This window comes from Ursus maritimus, unplaced genomic scaffold (assembly GCF_017311325.1).
Source record: "Ursus maritimus isolate PB19 unplaced genomic scaffold, ASM1731132v1 scaffold_12, whole genome shotgun sequence".
Classification (NCBI taxonomy): Eukaryota; Metazoa; Chordata; class Mammalia; order Carnivora; family Ursidae; genus Ursus; species Ursus maritimus.
In genome coordinates, this window is record NW_024423564.1 from 7,941,626 (window position 1) to 7,962,267 (window position 20,642).

The 20,642-nt window shown below is 50.7% G+C and overlaps 1 protein-coding gene across 1 annotated transcript in view; it reads left to right on the forward strand.

Moving 5' to 3' along the window:
• Positions 1-855: 855 nt before the first annotated feature.
• IGSF3 (immunoglobulin superfamily member 3) overlaps positions 856-20,642 on the forward strand; it is a 92,787-nt gene continuing 73,000 nt past the window's right edge. The window contains exons 1-2 of the mRNA XM_040626863.1: positions 856-934; positions 1,605-2,270. Of these exons, the coding sequence (XP_040482797.1) occupies positions 2,228-2,270 (43 nt within the window). The 5' untranslated portion in view covers positions 856-934; positions 1,605-2,227. The remainder of the gene's footprint in view (positions 935-1,604; positions 2,271-20,642) is intronic.

A 20,642-nucleotide genomic window follows, 5' to 3' on the forward strand; every position in this document is an offset into this window, starting at 1 on the left:
ACCTTTTGACCGTCCCTACCCAGAAGGCGTGTGTATTCATTAAGTACTGAATGGATGAAAATGTACTTGTTTGGATAGGACTGTTGCTCATAAAATAATTATATCTTACATTTACCGAGTGCTTAAGATGGGGCAGGCTCCATTCTAAGTGCTTTACAAGTGTGCCGCTGACATCTCCCATAACCCTATTTAGTAGGGGCGGGCTATTTCCCCATACAACAGACGGGGAAACTAAGGTACAGAGAGGTGAAGTAACTCGACCAAGGTCGGCAGCAAGGACATGAAAGAACCACAGTTAGAACCCAGGCTGTGTCCAGAGTCCAATTCGGCCACAACTTCTGGGAAGTTCTGCCCTAGAATGAAGCACAATATGGGGTTCCGCTCCATGAACAGATTCAAGTCTCCTGCTAAGGGCTTTGTTTTTGTTTCCCTGGGAGAGGACACGCTCCTTTGCCGCCTTATTCAAGGCTCATGGGTCCTTTGCTGGGCTTTGGGAAGGGCCTTGCGCTTCTTGCCCATGGCCCGGCAGCATGCGTGTGACGCCCTGCTTAACTTTCAGGGCTGCCGGGCCCACACGCCCCCTGTGCCCAGGCCCTGGGGTGGCTCTTGCACTTGGCAGGTGCGCCCGGGAGCAAGAAGCGGGCCCCTGCGTGCCCCCAGCTCGAAGGCCCTGGGCCGGGCCGCGCGTCTCCGGGAGCGGGGAAAGGGGCGGGACGGGGGCGGGGCCTCTCGCCCAGGCCACCGCCCTCGCCCCGCGCGCGGCTCCTTCGGGTGCAGCGGGCCGGGCTGGAGGGGCGGGGACTCGGGAGGGGCCGGAGAGCGGCTGCCGGTGCGGCTGCGGGGGGGAGAGGGAGAAGGCGGCGCGTCCCCAGAGGCGTGCGCCCCGACTGTCGGCCGCCGGACCGACGCACGGAGGGAGACTGCCGGGGGCGAGGTCAGTATCCGGTGGGAGCGCGGGCGGCGCGCGGAGGGGCGGCGGCGCGGGCAGCCGGGAACCCGGGGCAGGGGGCGGGGAGGGCGGCGGCGAGCGCGGGGCCGGCTCCGCTCGGGGGTCGGGCCCGAGACCCTCTCCTGGCCGGTCCGGCGCGCGGCGAGCGTGCCCCGGCAGCGGAAAGCGCAGCCCCCGCTCGCTTCTCCCTCCGTCTCTTTTCTTTCCAATCAGCGAAAAATAAACACCCGGGAAGGTAAAACAATAGCGGGGCCACCTGGGACGCGGCGCGCGCGGAGCTCCCACGTTTGGCGCGGGGGCCGGAGGTGGAACCGGGAGTGGCGGCCCCACGTCGGAGCCCCCTCCCGCTGTGCCCCCGCGGAGGGGTGGGGCTACCCGCCGCGCCGGGCTCGGCAGGAGGCGAAGGGAATTCCCTGGAGTGAGGCGTGTGGGCAAAGTATTGCAGGAACAATCGGGCTTCCCGCAGTTGCCCTTCTGTGGGTAGGGAAACTGAGGCCGGGGCCCGTGTAGCGACTTGCCCAAGGTCAGAACGCACGGTTGACTGTCCTGGTCCGGGAACGGGACCCAGGCGTCCAGAGCAGCCCAGCGCTCAGGAGCTCTCGGCTTTGCGGCGCTGGTGTTGGCCTTTGATACATCTCTGTTGTGTTTGTTTTAGAAATCTGCTGGCATTGTGGGACCGGCTTCGCTTTGGAGCCGCTGAACGTCAACTTGCTTCGTGTGTTCTGGGTAGGTGTGAGGCAGGTGGCAGCTCCGTGACCTACCGACATGGATGGAGACGGACTTTTTGATGAAGAAACCCAAACAGTCGGTGCCGTTCCAGGGCGATTTAGCTGTCAGGGGTTTTGACAAAACCTGCCCTGTTCCCTTTGGGGAATCCGAATGAGGGAGCTTACAGACACCTTCACTGGGAAGCCAAGGACATTTCTGTATAATCAGTGGATGAAAGGATTTTCTCAGACTCTTTTTTCCCTTTTCCTCGAGGATTAATTCACTGCAATCTACAGTTCCAGTGGAAACCGCAAGGCACGGGATGTGGCAGAAGCCTAGAGGGCCTTCAGAATTGTTCTGGACCCTTCTTTTAGCATAGGGGAGTTCAACACAAGCCCCCCCCCCCCCCCCCAGTCTTGCTGATCTCTTCTCTTTAACCTGTTCTCATTTTTGAGTTAAGTTCTGTTTCCAAAACTGTCCTCTGGAGCTATAAGTGGATTGCCAGAAATGAGAGATTAAGTGCGAGAGAAGAGGGAGCGTCCTGTGTTGTGTCTCTTCTCTGCTGCCGACATGAAGTGCTTTTTCCCAGTGCTGAGTTGTCTGGCTGTGCTGGGTAAGTGGCTCTGCTTATCAGTGCGATCGATGTGAAAGTTTAACCTGCTGTTGGTTCCTGTAATTCCTTGTGGCTCTTTCCCATCAACACTTGGCTTTGGGGGACACCAGGACACAGCCGATGTGTATCACAGGTTGGAATAGGGTACCAAGAGGCCCATTTCTGACCCAGGAGGAACGGTGAGATGTTGTTTGTTGTCTTTGAGAAGGAACATCTGCTGTCCTTGAAGTGTCTGTCCCCGGCCTTGTGGTGAGATCTCCCCATCTGCATGTCGGTGGTTTAGGGGCTCCATGTGGCTTATAAACTTCAGTGTCTTCACCTCTGTGTTGGCCCACATTAATTCCTAATCCGAAGTGGCAACGTTATTCTTACTGTGGGGAAAGTGGGTTTAGTGGTAATGATGGTGCGTTTTTTGTTTTGTTTTGTTTTTTTGCAGGGGGAAGTAGTCAGGAGTGGAATAGGGTGGTGAAGGAGTGCATCGCCCTACCTAAGTGGTCTGGAGACTAAAAATGTTTGAGGATACCAGTCTTATGTCCCCTCACCAAGGAAACTCAGAGCATAGTTCTGGAGGAAGAGAGACTGGAGGAGGGGAAGCTGCTTGCGTGGGGTGTGTGAGGATGGGTTTTGGTGCCCCTACCGAAGGCCAGAATGCTTAGAGCAGGATGAAGAACTGTGGCCCCAAGAGGTAAACCCTTGACACCTATCCTAGGGATTCCCTCTCCATTGCAGAGCCCCCCCCTTTGCCCATACTGAGCACCGTCTTCTGTGTAGTATGGGGGTACACATCTGGGTCTAGGATAAACTTCCTAGCCAGGATCCGATGCATCCTCTCGGCCCATCTCCTCAGACCTCGCACAGGAGCACACCCTCTGACCTTTCTGTGCGCTTCCATCCCCTGCGTGAAGAGGTCACCACGGCTACCTAGGGTGTCTTCATTTCCAAATCTAGGTATTTTGCATTTACAGAGTTTATTCCTGACCTGCTGGCAGTGGAGACTGCTCTCACGCATTGTCCGTACCCTTGTAGGAGTTCACAGTTGGGTGGAAAGAACGGATTTTAGAGTTCGAGAGCCCGATTCGAATTGCAGCCTCATCGTGATGGCCAGATGAACCTCAGTAAAATGGGATGGTACCTCGAAGGGCTGTCTTGACAGTGAAAGGCTATACGGTGTCCTAAATATCTTGACTGCTTTGAAAAATGTCTGGGACACGTCATAAACATGTCCGGTTGGTGGTTCTCAAACTTGGGTGCCTGTTGGAACCACTGGGGGAAGCTTTTAAAAGTCCCGATCTCCAGGCAGCAACCCCAGACCAATTAAACCAGATTCTCTGGGAGGGTGACCCAGGCATCAGTCTTTCTGCTCTCCCAGGTAATTCCCAGTGAAAGAACCAGCGGGTGAGTTCATTAGTGCCAGCCTCTCCTGCCGCGGCACACACGCAGACGCCGGTCCCGCGGCAGGTTAGTCAGTGTTGTGCCCAGGTGTGGGTGAGGATACCGTGCCCCGTGTCTCCTGTCCAGGCAGAGTTGAGAAGGCAAGGTAGCTCTCTGCGCCAGTCCTGAATAGCCCATTGATATTTGTTCATACCGTATTTGTCATTCACTTAGTGTCTGGGTTTACATCAGTAATTACTGATTCATGTGGATTCAAGAGGACAAACAAGGAAAGCCCTGGGGAGTTGGAGGAGGGTGAGATGGCTAAGGCGGGATAGAGGGCTGGGTGGAAGGGTGGGGCCCAGGCCAGGAGAAGGAGCCACCAATGGCAAAACAAGGAAATGGGACATTTGTGCCTTTTGTTTCTTCTGGCTGCTTAGAAATGCGAGGCCTCCTGCAGGTCCCCCTGCTGTTCGCCCTCTGAGCCACTCTATGGAATGGAGCTTGGGCCCTGACACTGTTCTCTTCCCTCCACTCCCAGCCCCCTTCTAAACAGGTGCTGGGGAGGAAAGGAGCGTCAGGGTGGTGGTGAAGGGGAGCATTGGCAACGACCAGACGTGGGTGAAGGTGGGAAGGTTTAGAAGTGTGGGTGTGCCTGGTTTTTTGCACCCCTCTGCTGAAGTCTCATCTTCTCCCATCACCCCGAGACTGTCAGCGGGGTGGGGAGCAGTGGGTCTTGCTACTCTGCTGCTAACCTTGGAGAGCAGGAGGTGTTTGGGGAGGGAACAAAACCCAGGTTGGGGGTCTTATTTCCTGCTTGCAGTCTGGTGTGGGCTGATTCATGCGTCAGCGTTCTTGCTGTGTAATGTAAATTAATGTGTAATGTGAATTTCAAAGAGCAAAGAAGCCCAAGGTTTTATGCTCATGTGGGTCACATACCTAGAATCAAATCTTGTTTGTACAAAGTGGGATGAGGCTAAGTACTCTGCAAAGTGGCGCGACGCAGGTGCTGCCAGCCTCCAGAAATGGCAGTTTGAGTCAGAAAACCCTACGGTACATGAGAGTGTATCCAGGGTAAATCTCCCACATGCCAGCAACTCCCTGCACATCGTCAGACCTGTGCTTTCTGCCTCCTTCCCTTGCCAGCGTCTGGGATTTAGATCAGGTCCCTCCTTTTCTGCCTGTCTCCCTGCTGACTCCTGCCCTTGTCTTTGTCCTACCCAAAGCCACAGTGACCACGGTGTCTTGTCTCTTCCCCTTGCAGGCTGGGTGCCCCACCCAACTTGGGAGCCATTGGCGGCCACGGCCACCCTTGTTCCAGTTCCAGAGCCATCTTAAGCCCGGGCCTGGCTGAGCCACGAGGGTTAGTGAAGTGTCCACTGCTGAGAATGGGTGGAGCCAGAGGGGCAGATGAGAGAGAGAGTAGAGGCTGCTGTGACCGCATGAATGTGGCCTGCGTGTGAAAAAGGAGGGAATGAGGAGAGAGAGAGAGGTGGCTGCGGCTGTACTTGGCAGCAGCCTGCGTGAGTGACAGTGACATGGAAAGATGACAGCAGTGTGGGAGAGACAGAATAGGATTTGTGTCTGCAAGAACAGGAAGGGGACAATCAGGCAAGATGAATATAAGCGTCAGGCCCATAAAACAAATTTCGGTTTTGCATAGCCATGAATAGTTATGCCTCCTGGGCCAGTGCTGATGTTGCAAACAATACGAAACAGCTTTAAAAACAGCTTTAGGAACGTAGGAGATTGGGACATCTCTGGATCAGCCCGGGAGAACCTGTAGCTGGCTCGTGACCATTGGTGTTCTCCTCCAGTGGGAGAGAATTTCATGTGCAGAGTTTGAGAAGCCTCTCGCTTGAGTAGGATGGGATCGAGGCCGTAATCTCTTACCTCCCAGTTAGGGAAGAGGCCAGAGGGTTCTTCCTGAAGAGATTGAAGGGAACTTTGATGTTCTGATGACAGTGAGCTCGGCGGCAGGACTCACGATCAAAGGCAGAAGACCGAAGTGAAGCAGCTTGGGGCAGTCGGGAGAAGAGTTCTGAAGATCGTGATTTATGGGTGAACAAACACCGTCCCGCAGTTGTCGTGGAGGTGGTACGCTTTCCCTTTCCTGGGGACCATTTGACCGGGGTGCCGGAGAAGGGAATTCTTGTCAGAAGAACTAGACGGGCTAGGATGCCTTTCAACTGTGTGAATTATTGAGCCACGCTGTGCACCCAGGGCTGTGTTAAGACGCCCCGGTCCCCAGCATTTTGCATTAAAATAAGAGAAGAACAGTAACCATACCACCTCTCCCAGCTCTGGCCTTTGCTGTGAAGCGAGCCCCGTCTCATTAAGTCCTGCAGATATATCACTGGATAGAGGACTCACATCCTCACCTTCCTGTAGATGGAGATATTGAGGTCCGGGGGGTTAAGGAACTTGCCTCAGGTAGACTACTATACCAGCTCAGTCTGGTGCTGTGGTAGGGATCCAGGCCCCTTCTGTTTGCTCCATGTACATGCCTCCATTCCCAAGGTTAGGGCATGGTGCAAGATGGCTGTGCTAGCCGCAGCCACCATGAAGGAGGTAGGCATGGGCACGACCTCGTAATTTAAGGACATTTCCTCTTCTGCTTATACTCCTGTTGCCTAGAACTTGAGTGCATGACCGTACTTGGCTGCAAGGGAGCCTGAGAAATATCATCCTTAATTCTGAGTGTCCAGCTAAAAACTGGGGGTTCTGAGGAGAACCCTGAGGAGAGAACATCTGAGGAGAGAACAGATTTTGGAGGGACAGCAATGGGTTGCTGGCCGAGTGACAGAGCTGGTAAGTGGCAGCACAGGGTTTCGAAGCCAAGATCATTTGGTTCAAATCCTGTGTTCTGCCACCTCGCCGGCTGCCCCTCTGAGCGTGTGGCCCAGCCCCTGGCCTCTAAGAAGCCTTATCGGGAGGGCACGAGCCAGATGAGCCAACGCTTGCTACGATGGGAAGCAACATCAATCAGCATACGATTACACAGGCAGCCCTGTGGTTTTAGCAGGAGCGACTGTAGTGTTTTCAGAATGCTTATGTGCCAGTCACTGCTAGACACTTCGCAGAGTGAAGCCCTTCCGTAGGAAAGACCGTCTCAGTTGTGTTCTCTGCCGTAGCCCCAGCACTCAGCCTGACACCTGGCACAAAGTACGTAGGTGTTCAGTTAATTTTTTGACAACTAAATGGTTTCTACATTGGCTCCCTCCATCAAGACAAGGAAACTTAAGGCTCAGGGAATTTAAGTCATTTTGCTCAAAGGACAAGCACTAGAGATTGGCAGAGCCTGGGTTTGAAGGCAAGTTGGGCTCTAGGGCTTGTGCCTTTATGTCGCCAAACAGGGCTTCTTAACCCCTTCTGGGCCCTGGATCCTTTGGGCAGTCCGGTAAAGCCTATGGGCCCTTTCTTTGGAGAACATTTTGAAATGCGTAAATACAAATACATCTACTAACAAAGGAAATCAATTATATTGAAATATAGTTATCAAAATATGGAACAAATTTATGATTATAGCAATATGCTTCTTTAGTAGCGCATTAAATAACACGCTCTAGCAGCAGGTCTAACAATTACTGTAATTATGGCATAGTGAGCCATGAAAACGGTATGTTGAGGTATCTGTGTCAGCTGTGATGTGTTATGAAAGCCTGTGTGATTTCTGTTGTGACAGAGTCACAGGTCCTGGAGACGTCGTCATGATGGCTGACAGCATTCATAATCAAACAGTCCACGTTCGCAGAGAGGTTAGTTGAAAATAAAGGCATCATCTTTTTTTTCCCCATTCAAGTTCACATAGCTCCTGAATGCTGTTCAGGGACCCCTGTGAAGTGCAAAGTAAGGTTCGGTATTGGCGGTGGTTGCTGGGAAGACATTGTGTGAGAGAACGTCATTAGCTTTCAGAAATGGGTAGGGTTTCCATGTGGGGAGCGTTCTATTCCCAGGAGAAGCCTTAGAGTGCAGAGAAAACAGCAGTCATCATGGTGGTAGAGTGGCCCTGTAGGGTCTGGAGAAATGACTGTCAGTGGTTTTAGGGTCCAGTTCGCCTGGGATGATGACGCAGAGAACTGGCTTAGATTGTAATGAGTTTGGGATTTGGGCTTAGACTGGGTCCCCAAGAGCCCAGGCAGACCACTTCCGCTGAGCCCTGGCCTGGAAACTGAATGAAGTGGCTCCGTTGCTGGCCTCCCATGGTCCCGGGCCTTGTGCATCCTCCATTACGGCTCCTTGATTAATATTTTTAGGTTCCTTCGGGAGCTCTTCATTTGCCATGATTGGACACCTGTTTCTTTGCTGCTTGAAAGTGAGCACAGCTAACTCCTCGTAAAGGGTTGGTTTTTAATTTAAGGAAATTTAGGACACCTGTGTGTGAATGCCCCCTGATTTTCAAAGAAATGAGTGGTTGCGTCAAAATCAAGCTTGCATTTGTAGAAAATCACATGTTGCCAAATTCCCTCATCAAGAACGCTTTATTAAGTGACTAATTGTGGGCCACAGTGGTGGGCACTTAACAAAGACCATGGCAATGAACCTCCCTTAACTGGAACCTTCAATTAAGTGGGATTTTGTTTTTATTTTTGAACTCTGCTTTCCGAAAGGCGAAAATCACAAGATGTGGTAGCAAGGATTTATTCCAGAAATTAGCTTCCAGGCCACCATCCGTCCAGTCTCTACATCTTCCGCATCTATAATTATAGTAGCAGAAGAGAACGATGAGCCTCAGGGCACTGCAAGATCCTAAATCAAAGATGAAATTATATTAACTCTACTCAGGCTGGAAAGTGGTCAGATGTATTTTCAAACCCTTTATAACAGGCTTTGTAATAACGAGAGTTGAAGCGAAGTTTCCACCTAATCCTCTATTAACCCTTTAATTAAATTCCCCCGAACACCGCATTCCCCCGTCATCCAGGTGACCCAGGCTTTGCTGAATGTCCCTAACTTCTAGGCGAGGATCATCTAAGGCCAGCAGTGAGGCAAATGGTAAATCACTTTGCAAATGGACAGGAAGACAATGATATCATGTGCTGAGGACAGGCGTCTTTTGGGCAAGGAGGGGCCGGGCAAGTTTGTTCTTGTTTTCAGCTCAGCAGGAGTAGGGAGGGAACTCTCTGTCCAGGAGAGGGATGAGGCTGGAGTAGCTTTTGAGTGGTCAGTCTGGAAAGGTTTTCTGGAAGAGCTGGAATGTTAGGCATTTCTTAAGTAATAGGAGAGTGAGGTCCTGGAAGAATGGTGGGGCTGGGGGCCATCCTGGACACATTGGGGCTGCTTTGAGAAGGCTTCCCAAGGAGTGCAGAAGCCTCACGTCAGGAGCTGGGGCTTGAAGGAGCAGTCAGTTGGTTTGAGGTCTGGGTGTTTGGGTCTGAGACAGGAGGAAGATAACAGAGAGTTCTGAGTGGATGTCCTGGAGGACCCCTGGAAAAGTGACCAGGGAGGGTAAGAGGCACTCCTGGAGGTGGGGGTCTAGGGTGGAAGTGAAGTGGACCCGTTTCTGTACCAGGGAAAGAGCTTTCGTGTATCCATTGAAAAATCGTCAGGGCAAAGACATTCTAACAAAACTGTGAACTCAAAGAAATGGGTGGCCTCTTCCCCTTGACTTTCAGGTCCCTAGGCCTTCCCTTTATTAAAATGGGGAGGGGGGGAGTCTGATACCAGTTCTGTGTTCTTTCCCCAAATCTGATTCTTTGATGTGTTCAGGATTACCTTAAATTGGCCTTATTTTTGTGTATTTAATACTGTTTTTGTCTGTAACACCCATTTTACCATTCCCTGGAGTGCAGGCCATGCCTCCTTGTGGCGACTTCTGAGAACACTGTCTCTGTCCTCAGGGCACGGGATCCCTGGCCTGTGGTGTGTTGGTGATAGAGACGTGTCATGAGGCGAGCTGTTGACCTCCTTCTCACAGACCCCTTTTATTAACTTCCCTTCCCTCAGGAGCACCATCCGTTTGAAATCTTCTGTCTCTCAGCATTAAGCAGTAATTAATCTGTTTTTCCTACGTGGTAACCAGTATGATTGTTCGCTCTTGCTCTAGTGATATAGTTGGGCTCTAAAAGAGCACAATTAATCTGGCACTCTGCATTGCCCATGACCAAAGGACACACAGGGCTTTACCTGTTTGGTACCTTAGCCCTGTATCTGCAGCTAGGGGAAGTGGTGTCATTGTTCGGTGTTTTGAAATGTCTGAGGCGGCCAGCTTTCCTACCCCACGTGTTACTGTGAGAACCTCCGGGCACTTGGATAAGCTAGGTGGTGTTTTGCCCATTCGTTGATTGCGTTGGTGACCTTGACTGACTTTGCTAGGAAGGACTTTCAGTAGGAAGAACAACAGGAGCCTGGAGCTGGGGAGCCAGCCATGACTGCAGGTGAGACCACACCTGTCCTGTCCAGGGACACCCTCTTCCTCTTTTTTTTCTTCTTCTTTTTAAGACTTCCAGAGAAGTTTCACGACCTCTTAGATGTAATGATCCCATCAATCTTAAATGTCACTGAAGACTTGATTGGAATTAACTCATAATTTAAAACAACAGATAAAGTGCTTTAGGGTAAACTGTATAGAAGTAAGATCATGAGAGATTGGTTTCCATTTCGGAAGGTAGCTGATGTTTGTTTGCTTTGTTTTTTGGATTTTAAGTCGTTGACAGAGGTAACAGGAGTATAGTTGTGTGGTAAAAAATCCAGACAGTACAGAGAGTAAAATGGGAAAGTCCCCCTCTCTACCCCATGTCCCTTATTGAGTCTGACATATATTCTTCACAGTTTGACATAAATTCTTCCAGATCTGTGCATGTATTCACACAAATATAGATTATTTTTTCTGACGTAAATGGAATCATACAGAACATATTGTTCAACAACTTGATTTTTTTTTTTTTTTAAAGATTTTATTTATTGATTCGACAGAGATAGAGACAGCCAGCGAGAGAGGGAACACAAGCAGGGGGAGTGGGAGAGGGAGAAGCAGGCTCCTAGCGGAAGAGCCTGATGTGGGGCTCGATCCCATAACGCCAGGATCACGCCCTGAGCCGAAGGCAGACGCTTAACCGCTGTGCCACCCAGGCGCCCCCAACAACTTGATTTTAAAGGGGTAATTTACCTCCCTATTTTTTCGGGCTTACTTTTATGGCCATATCAGAACTGATTTGGTTATTTTATAGCTGGTCGGAACTGTAATTTGTGAAATCACTGGGGAGTACTGAGCCTCATTCAATAGCTACATCACGGAATAATTTTTTCTTGCCGTATCAAGAACAAGAGTCATAATAAAAAACACTACCCTTAAATTTTAATGTCCTTAATGAAAATAATTGATTTGTTTATTCTGAGTATTTTCTCCCCAAACACGTAAATTTAACAAATTAGGTACACACATATTTTGTTGGCTGTTTGAGTTATAATTTTGAAATTATGTTGAATTCAAACGAAGCCTGTTTAAAACTTAAGAGGATAACCATAAATATTGGATTTGGGGTCTAATTCAGTCAAGTTTCGTGTTTGTTCATGGGCTAGGGGGAAAAAATGAGAGAAGTTTTCCTGCATTTTCAATTCCCAAGTGATTCTTCCATTTAGAAGGAGCTGGACTAGGGTAACTGCTGTGAGGCTGCCGGCTACCAGACATTTAAGACCTTAACCCAAAAGAGCACTTTTTTTTCTCCAGCCCTGCAGAAGCAGCTATTTCTGTAAAAAAGATTATCATTTCAAAGTGTTGGGTTACTTCTCAGGTTCACTGGTATGACTTTCTTTAAATCCCTAGGAGCAAATGCAGGTTTCTTGGATCGGTCACCTTTAGACCTGATTTTTAAAATAGTTACCATTTTGGAGGGCTGCTGGTTGGGTTCACATATCATAGTTGACCCTTCTTCAGCATCAGGGTTTGACGTGCTCCTCCCCATCCTGAGACCACCGTTCTGCTAGAAACCACTTACAGTACTTTCCTAACAGGACTCTTCGTCTGTTCATTCAGCCAACATTCGAGTGCCAGCTCCAAGCAGCTCCTCGTTCGGTTCCCCCACATATCCAAGAATTGACAGGTAAAATCGTGAGAAACATTTTTAAGAAGTCACAGGATCTGTATTTTAAATCTGAATAAATAGAAAGATTAATTAAAAACACTCTGACATGGGGGAACTCTTTTCTGTCCCTGAGGCGTGTCTTTTCTCTTACTGTTACTTAACATCTTTTCCTCCTGGTTTGTTCTCAACTCTTTTTCAGCAGCTGTGAATTACACACACTCCGTCAGCCCTGACAAAGGGCCTTTGAAGGAGTAAGACATGGATACCACTGATTGGGGTAGGTGGCCCCGTGAGCGCAAATTCTTGCTTTTGAAGATACACGAATATCCCAAGTCCTGGGTATGTGGAATGTCCTTATTAACTGCTGCGGATATTGTCTGTCTCTGGGAATTGGGAATTTCGTCCTTAGCTCTGAATTTGTAGGAAGCCAGAACAAAAGAGAAATAGAGCAGTCACATACTTCCCATCAGACTGGAGGCGGCATCAGGATTTCTCCACCCTTCACGTGGGGGCCTGTGGTGGCGGTAAGGTTGATGTGTCTCCTACCTCCTACTTCCCTACAGACTGGCTCCCCTCAGGGAGGGGAGGCTATGGGGACAGCTCACAACCCCGTCCGGTGTTGGGCCTGGGTTCCAGAAACTGTTGTGTCCACTTAGTGGGCTCCAGGCCCGCACCGTGCCAAGTGCCGTCCCCTGACCCAGGGCCGCTACCCCGAAGCACTCATCGATCAGTGCTTCCCCTTTCTCCACCGGTCCCCTAAGTCTCAGGTTCCAGGCAGGTTGGCCACTGTGCTGGGTGGGAGGCACCTCAGCCCCAAGGCTGGTGGCTGCTGCTCCCCAGAGCATCTGGACGGGGCCACCCTTCTCCCTGCAGGCAGCACTTCTCAGAGGCCTTTCTGGTGTTCCTCGTGGGTTTTGTTCCATGGTGGTTTTGTGTTGGTTGGGAGCTGGCTGGTCTGTTGGGGTTTCTGCTTCTTAGATGGACAGGTCTGTTAGTTTATCAGAGAGTGACTGGCAGGTGGAGTCATTCTAGGCTTACCCTGAATCTAGACCACCCTTTAGGACGCTGCTTAGAGATGGTTTGCTGAACAGTTTCTTAAGGTCGTCTGATGTTTTAGTACCAAAGAAAGCGTGCTGGAGAGTTTTGCCATCTGTCTTCTGGTCTTTCATTACCAGCAAGCAGGATAGCGTCTGAGCGCCCTGCCCAGCCCTGGCCCTTTCTCTGTCCCTCTGTCGGAATGGGCTGTGGCCCCCAGCTGGGTGTCCCGGCACCTTTCTGGCCGGAGGGACGGCGTCTGTAACTCCTTTCTCAAACTTATGAATCCATCTCTTCGGAGCAGCTCCCCGCCAGTGGACTTCTGGAAGGGAGAAAGTAGATTGAGAACTCATGTGCCTCTGGGCTTGAATGTGTTTGAAGAGAATCCTTAGGGATCTCCTGTGTAATCCTCTTCTCTTAAAGGGGGAGTATTCTGGAGGTGAGGAAAAGTCTGCCACAGGCCTGGGTTGGGGGAGAGTGGAAGGACTGGAGAACGCCGCTCACAGGAGAGGAAGGGAGCCTGGTGTACGTGGTCTTTGTTTTAAAATGAAAACATGACGTAACACAAACATTTGCCTTTCCACTTTTACCCCCTGCCACAGAAGAGCTGTAATTTCCCATATTTGGAGTTTGGGGAAAGCCAGATTTGAGGACAAGGCCAGATTCAATCTATGCTTCGGGGGAAAGTAAGGAAATACGAGAGCCTTGCGGGCTGCGGTATTTATGGTGAATCTGTGATTACTGCATGTGCCTCCTTGTCATAATTTATTCACCAGCCCCCAGTGTCCTGGAGCTGGTGCTGTGCCCATCAGTAATCTGACTCTTGTTTTCTTCTGCATATTTTCCCTTTTGCAAATGTATAGGCATTCAGCTTTAATCAAGTAGGCTTTTACTCTGTCATCTGTAACGGGGATGACTGAAGTCATGTGGAGGATTTTAAGTAACTAATCTCCTAAGACATTCAGAGCATAATCTCCTCCAACCCCTGATCTTCCTGCCTGCATCCGAGAGATTGCAAGGTTCTGCAAAGGAGGCAGGATGGGGACTTTGGCATCCTTCGGAGAGCCCGGGCGTCCTCCTTGCTGGCGACAGACTTTTGTTTGCCTCTGGCATGGGGACAGGGCCTGCTGATCGTGTGCCGTGTCAAGAGAGTTCAAGATGTTCCGTGAACGTGACCAGTGTGTGAGTAAATCTCAGAGCCGGTGCAGAGGACGAGAGGCCCAACACGCGTGAAGATACCGTCCAAGCTCTTTTTTTTTTTTTTTAAAGATTTTATTTATTTATTTGACAGAGAGACAGCCAGCGAGAGAGGGAACACAGCAGGGGAGTGGGAGAGGAAGAAGCAGGCTCCCAGCGGAGGAGCCTGATGTGGGACTCGATCCCGGAACGCCGGGATCACGCCCTGAGCCGAAGGCAGACGCTTAACGACTGCGCCACCCAGGCGCCCCCCGTCCAAGCTCTTTGATGTCTGCGCAGTGCGTGGGGGGCTGGCTCTCACGGAGAGCCTGCGAGATAGATAAGAGGCCTGTTGGTCAGTGCTGCTCACTGACATTCGTCATTATGTTATAGCAGGTCAATCAGAAGATCAGGGTGCAGGTTCTAAAATTTTCACGTGCTTTGCTTAATATTGGAATATGACTTCATGCGTGCGTCACTTATTAGACTAAACTGGATTACGGTCGCTCTTCCAATGGACCTTTCTTGATTTGTTGTTTTCAATCCCTCTCGGAGTCTTTTCTTGATGCCAGAGCCCTGATTTGGTTCAAAGGTCCTGTCTCTCTCCCTGGTACTACTCAAGAGCTCAGGCTCTTGCCCTCAGAAGTGTCCTCCTGCAAAGGAATTGGGCAGATATTCCGGCAGGTGCATACTTTGGTGCTGTCTCTTCATATGATGGTAAAATCCCTAACAACGTAGACTAATGAGGAGGATTAGTTTGAATTAGTAAAATGTTTGAATTACCAAATATTTTTCAAGAACTTCGCTGTTACTACTTTTAAGTAAATGCTGTAACTCAAACGAGGCTAATAGAGCGCCTAATAAAGATCCTTAGGGGATCCTGCCTTAGTAGAGAAATAAGAATGATTTGCAATTAGCACACCAATTGTTTATGTAAATGGAGTTGCTGAAAAACTGGATTGTGCGTGGAAACAGTTTGTTCTCTTAAGTATTTTAAGTAGTCCCTATGAAACCCTGCGTATGTACACTGCCTATAAATTCTATGTGGTATAGAGACCTGTTTGGCGAAGACCTGATTCCACCCTGTTAGCAATATCGGAACTCCCAAGGTAGTCAAGTCCCTGATCTTACTCCCTCCCCCAAAGCTGTCACAGCAGCTGCACTTACCTATTTTAACATGAATTAATAAGTTTAGCAAATATCTAATGTGTTCTGCCCCGTGCTTGGCCGTGTGTTATACGGAAAAGACAACAGTCATCATCCTTGTGTAGCTCATAGCTTAGCAAAGAAGTCAAACAGTACGCCAGTAAGTACACGCATAATTAATCACAGGAGAGAAGCTGGTTGGTGTATTACTTTTTAATTCATGATCTAATGCATTAGACTGTAAGCTCCATGAGGGCAGGGATTATGTTGGTGTTGGTGGCCACCGTGTCCCAAGCCCCTCCTTAGCCTGTTGCCTGGCGCGGAGGAGCTGTTAGGTTGAGTTGTAGGACGTTGCCACGTTTGTAGGTCAACAGCAGTGTCATAGGGTTCAATGTAATAGTTGTTCTGTCAATACGTATGGAATATTGCATACGTATTATAATCCGTGAGCTCTCAGAGTATGCTGCATTTAACACAGTTCTCTTTAGCCAAGGAAATGCCCACTACAGTATTTGAGAAGGAGCTCTAAAATTTCAAAGACCAAAACTTGTCAGGTAGATATGGTGCCTCCGTGGGATTTCAGAACCCTGCGGTCTGTACATTTTCTGTACAGTTCTTAGCACATTTCCCAGCCTCAGGTGGAGGCATGTGTATTTGGGGCCTGAAGTGCTGTCTGTAGGCCAGAGACTCTGGGAGAGGGTTCTGGAAAGCTGAGATGAAGACCAAGATCCGAACAGGGTGGCCCAAGAGGAATGCAGGACCAGAGACCCATCAGGACAGCTGAAGGGGCCGTCTCTTCAGTCCAGAGTGAAGGGAGCACTGGCTTTTGCAGCCCAGACCTCACGTGTTCTCACAGTCACCAGATCCGTGTGCGCCCACCAAGTGCTCGGTTCCTTGCCAGGCACTGATGGACAGCCTCATTGTGAGCCTCCTTCGTGCCTGCCAGGCTGTGGGCCGATCTCGTAGATCACTGGCCCATTGGAGGCGAGGGTTGAACTGAGGAGAAGGCCCAGCTGGGCCTTGCTGGGAGAAGCCCAGGGCTCTCTGTGGAACTGGGAGTTGGGCCCAGCTCGGCTGGGCCCAGAGCTTCCCAGACCTCCCCTGCTAACTACATTTTTTGCATCTGTTTGGATGTATTGGCCTTCTTTCCCATTTCTCTGCACAAATGTCCAATTGTGCTACTCTGTTGTAATGCTCACTATTTTCTCACACCCACAGGATAATTTCTGGTTCAGCTCAATTCCGCAGCTCGTCGTCGAGCATCTCATGTGCCAGCACAGGGCGGGGGTGGCAAGTTCGGGAAACACACATGTGGGACGTTGGTCCCAGCCCATGGCAGACCCTTGGTGGCCTCCACAACAGCTGTTCTTTTCTTGATGCCAGAGCCCTGATTTGGTTTGAAGGTTGTGTCTCTCTCCCGGTACTACTCAAGGAAAAGGGACCCCACTTCTGGCCCCAGAGTAAAAGCCGACCGATCTAAGCTGGTCGTGGAGGCCCACAGTGTAGACAGGAGGGAGTGATGGAGTGGTGGCCAGTGAGGTGTGAGAAGTCTGCTGTGGGGATTCTGGGGAAAATGTCTCCTCTTAGAAACACAGGACACCTCCGTCCACTAGATTCTTGGATATGAGGCAGCCATCAAGTCACCATGAGGGAAGTAAAGCTGTTGAGCCCTCAAGGGAGAGGAACCAGAGCCACAGAACACTGAGGAGGTCGACCTCCATCCTTCCTGTCTTCACTGTTTCAGTCAGTTGAGTTGATGTTTTCTGCTACATACAGTTGGAGGCCACCTGTATTAGACACTCCCGCAAAGGAGCAGGAAGTAGGATTTATTCTTATAAAACAGTGCAGTTCAGCTGATCATCTTAAACGCACACTCTTCAGAGCCAGGGCTGAGCCCTGGGGTAAGCCAGAAAGAAGAGCGCTAAGTCCATTGGTGGGCAAAGCTGGAGCGAGGCAATTGGGTTTGGAATGGATCCTGAGGTCGGATTAGGATTTGTGTGGGAAGAGCAGAAGGGCATTCCGAGCCGTGGACGGCATGAGCAGGCCTGCAGAGACAGGAGTGGACATGGCACTGTCAGAGAACAGCGGGATTATGTCCTGACTAAATCCACAGGCAGATCCTAGAGCACAGCCAGCTGCAGGCTGAGGTGACCCTTGACCCGTGCAGTGGAAAGGGCTGTGAGCAGGGCGGAAGCTAGGAAAGAGGACCCTAAGAGGCATGGGGAGGCAGCCATGTACCAGGTTGGTCAGAAGGGAAGACAGGAAAAGCCAAGTGGAATAATTCAGTCCCAGATGGTGAGATCCTAGGTGAAAGCGGTAGGCAGTGGAGGAAGATATCAAAGGAAAACTGGCAGGGAATAAAATAACTGCTAAGAGATTGAATGTGGAGGAAAGGGGAAGTCTAGAAGCTGCCTCTAAGTGTTTGGGAAATGACATAACATGGAAATTTGAAAGGGGATCGATTTTGGGACGATGCTGTCTGGTCTGTTACTGGGGTTTTGAGATAATGGTGGAAGATCTAAGTAATGGGACCTTGAATTCTTCTGAAAATATGGGTTAGGGCTTGGGAATGAAAGGCCAGGGCTTAGGGTGGTGTGGCAGGGACAACACAGATCTGCACATACTCCTCCAGATTTGCAGTGTTGTGGGGTCATGTGACTAATCTTAGCCAATAAGATGCGTGAGGAAGTAACAGGCCTCATCTGGTGAAAGCAGCTCAGAGCCGGTATTCCTGCATTTCTTCCCCCCTCCCCCTCCACCGCCCACCAGGCTGGAGCATGCTTGGGACCAAGGGCAGGGACTGTGGATGTGGCCACCAGGGGAGGAGGGCCTCCTCCCAGCAGCAGACTTCATGGCTCACTCCACCTTTGGCTGGGACATCGTGGACATCGTCGCAGAAGCCAGATCTGCAGCTGTAACAGGGCAGCATTGCTAACTGCTGTTTGTGTAGGGTTCAGGTGATATGTGGTCTTCACGTGACATTTTTTTGAAAAGATTTTATTTATTTATTTGACAGAGAGAGAGAGTGCTAGAGCATAAGCAGGGGGAGGGGCAGAGGAAGAGGGAGAGGCAGGCTTCCCGCTGAGCAGGACCCTGAGATCCTGACCTGAGCCTAAGGCTGATGCTTAACTGACTGAGCCGCCCAGGCGCCCCTTCAGGTTACATTTTAACACCTACTTGTGACATGATTTGCTCAGAGGTCTGCCTTGAATGGGCTAGAGCTTGCTGGCGGCCTCTCCTTCCCCCTCTGGGGCTCTTAGTGTTCTTGGAGGGTGAGTTCTTGCTCCTGTCCCCCCAGGCTGTTTAGCTCTCCAGGGTAGGGGCTCCCTGCTCAGGAGCTGTGGTGGGGAGGTGGCAGCTCTCTCCACAGGTACTAGAAATGTCAAATGGCTTGTGCCGCGAAGTGTTTTGGTGGCTGGTATCCACTGGTGACCAGCTCTAGTGTCTCCCTCATCCGTGGAGCTAGACGTGAAGCTTTAGGAAGAAGTTCCAGACCTCCAGATTAGACCAAGCACAAGGTGCTTTTTTACTCTTTCCTGTTCTCAAAAGATTGAAAATGTGCCTTTTCTTCAAGGCTCAGGAGTGTGGAGCTAGGCCCTTGGACGAGACCACTCTTTGTTACAGCACCAGGCTCATTTGGCCGGGCTGACTCACATTATTTTCCTTAGGGCAGGGGCCGGGGTGCAGTGCTGGGAGGCATTTGGCATCTGGTTTTCGTCAGGCAGCGAGTAAAAGTGCAGATGCCCAATCTGATCTTGCTTTAAACAAAGCAGAGTTAGTTGCAGGGGAAAGGCTTTTGTGAGGCGCCTCTCCTGCTCTGGGTGTGATCTCTCATATGCCCTGTTTCTCGTCTAACTGAAGACTTTGAGACCACGAATACCCAGGGGGAAACTTTTGAAGACAGGATGGGGGGGGGGGGATCTGCCATGGGCCCCTCAGGATAGCTGCCATGGGCCTCTCGGACCCCACCCCCCAGAAGTTTCTAGCTCCTCCTAAATTTGAAAACTCAAAGGCATGGAAGGGCCATTTCTCTGTCCAATGTTTTTTGTAATTTGTCCTCACTTCCAACAACACAGAGGTGTCATAAATATTTGTCAGCGCCATTCTGTTCACGGGCAGCCGCTCTTGCTTTACCCGTTGCTCTCCCTGTTTCCTCTGACAAGCCTAGTAGGTCCAAGTGTCGTCCCAGGAGGAGGATGACACTGACGCCATCTGTCAGCCTGGCCTTTCCCTTGTCCATCTGTCCTTCCAGTCATCCTTCCATCTGTCCACCCAGCCAACATTCAATAAGCATTTGTTCCGAGCCAGCAGTAGGATTTGGGGCAAGCTACTTAACTCTTCTAAGCTCCCATTTATTGCCTCATCTGTAAGACAATAGGAGCCACTCATGGGGGTTCTGTCAGAATCACGTGGGGCCACGGGAGGAGAGCGCCGGCCATGTGCCTGGCGCCTGGTACACGCTCAGGAGACGGTCGTTGGCGCTCGGGGCCTGGGTGCCTCCCTGGTCAGCTGACTGGCCGCAGGTTGCCTTGGACACGGCTGGCCATTTGGAGATTGGATTTAGGCCACAGTACATAGTTGCTGAGCCATAAATGCAAGACCTTTGGACCCCATTGTCGCATTCCTCGGGATATCTTGCTGTTCTTGTCTCAGTCTTGGCCGGGCCGCCGTCGACGGGCTCTGGAAGTCTCGCAGCGTTGACTATATACGTTGGCCTCAGCGTGTTCACCGGCCTTGGTGTTGTTTGAAGTTGAGAGCGTCGGCAGCTCTGAGGGGGTTCCTCACCCCGCTGATGGGGCAGCACCGCCTGGGTCTCACCTCCCCGTCTGCCTCACCTTTTTTTTTGCCACCTGCCACATCTCTGCTCTAAATGTTGCCTTAATATGAAATGTGAGCCATTTTTATCTCCAGCCTTCTCCATCTGCTCAAGCTCCCGTTTCTGTCGGGGCTACTGTTCTCTTGCCTGTTCTTCAGGATTTCCTTTATTTTGCCTTCTTTTCCAGTACTTTCAGGGAGCAGTGTTGATGTCATCTCATGCAGCATGCTGGGTCTTATGGAAGGAACCTGCGTTGGCATTTGAGTAGAGGTGTCCTAGGGACGTGAGTTGTTTGTCGCCGGATGGTATGCCAGGGGAGAGTTCGGGGAGACCCCTGACTTCCCTGAGATAGTACCACCTGGAGGAGGGATGTGCTGGCGGGCGACCAGGCTTTCCTGCTGGTGGCAGTGCCTCGTGACCGGAGGGACCCACCGTTTGCTCCCCTACCTTCCTTTGTCGTCCCAACTTCGTTGTCTCCCTTTTCTGTCACTGACAACTCACTTGCTTCTGCCTCTGGCAACACTGGTATCCTGTAAATACCCTTCAGTGGCCACTTTCTGCCTCGTTCCTCCTCTCCCCCAGTGACTTGAGGAAATTCTCGCCTTCGCTCTTTATGAGCCAAAAACTAACCCTGTCTTGGCTGGTAAGTGTATTATGCTAGGAGGAACATTCGAGGTAAAATGAGACACACCGAGGAACTGGCACCATTCACTTCCAAGCCTTGTACGGTTCCTCGAAGTCTTGCGGATCCGTCGTCTCTCTGACCCCACCCCCCTAGAAGTTTCTAGCTCCTCCTGAAGATAC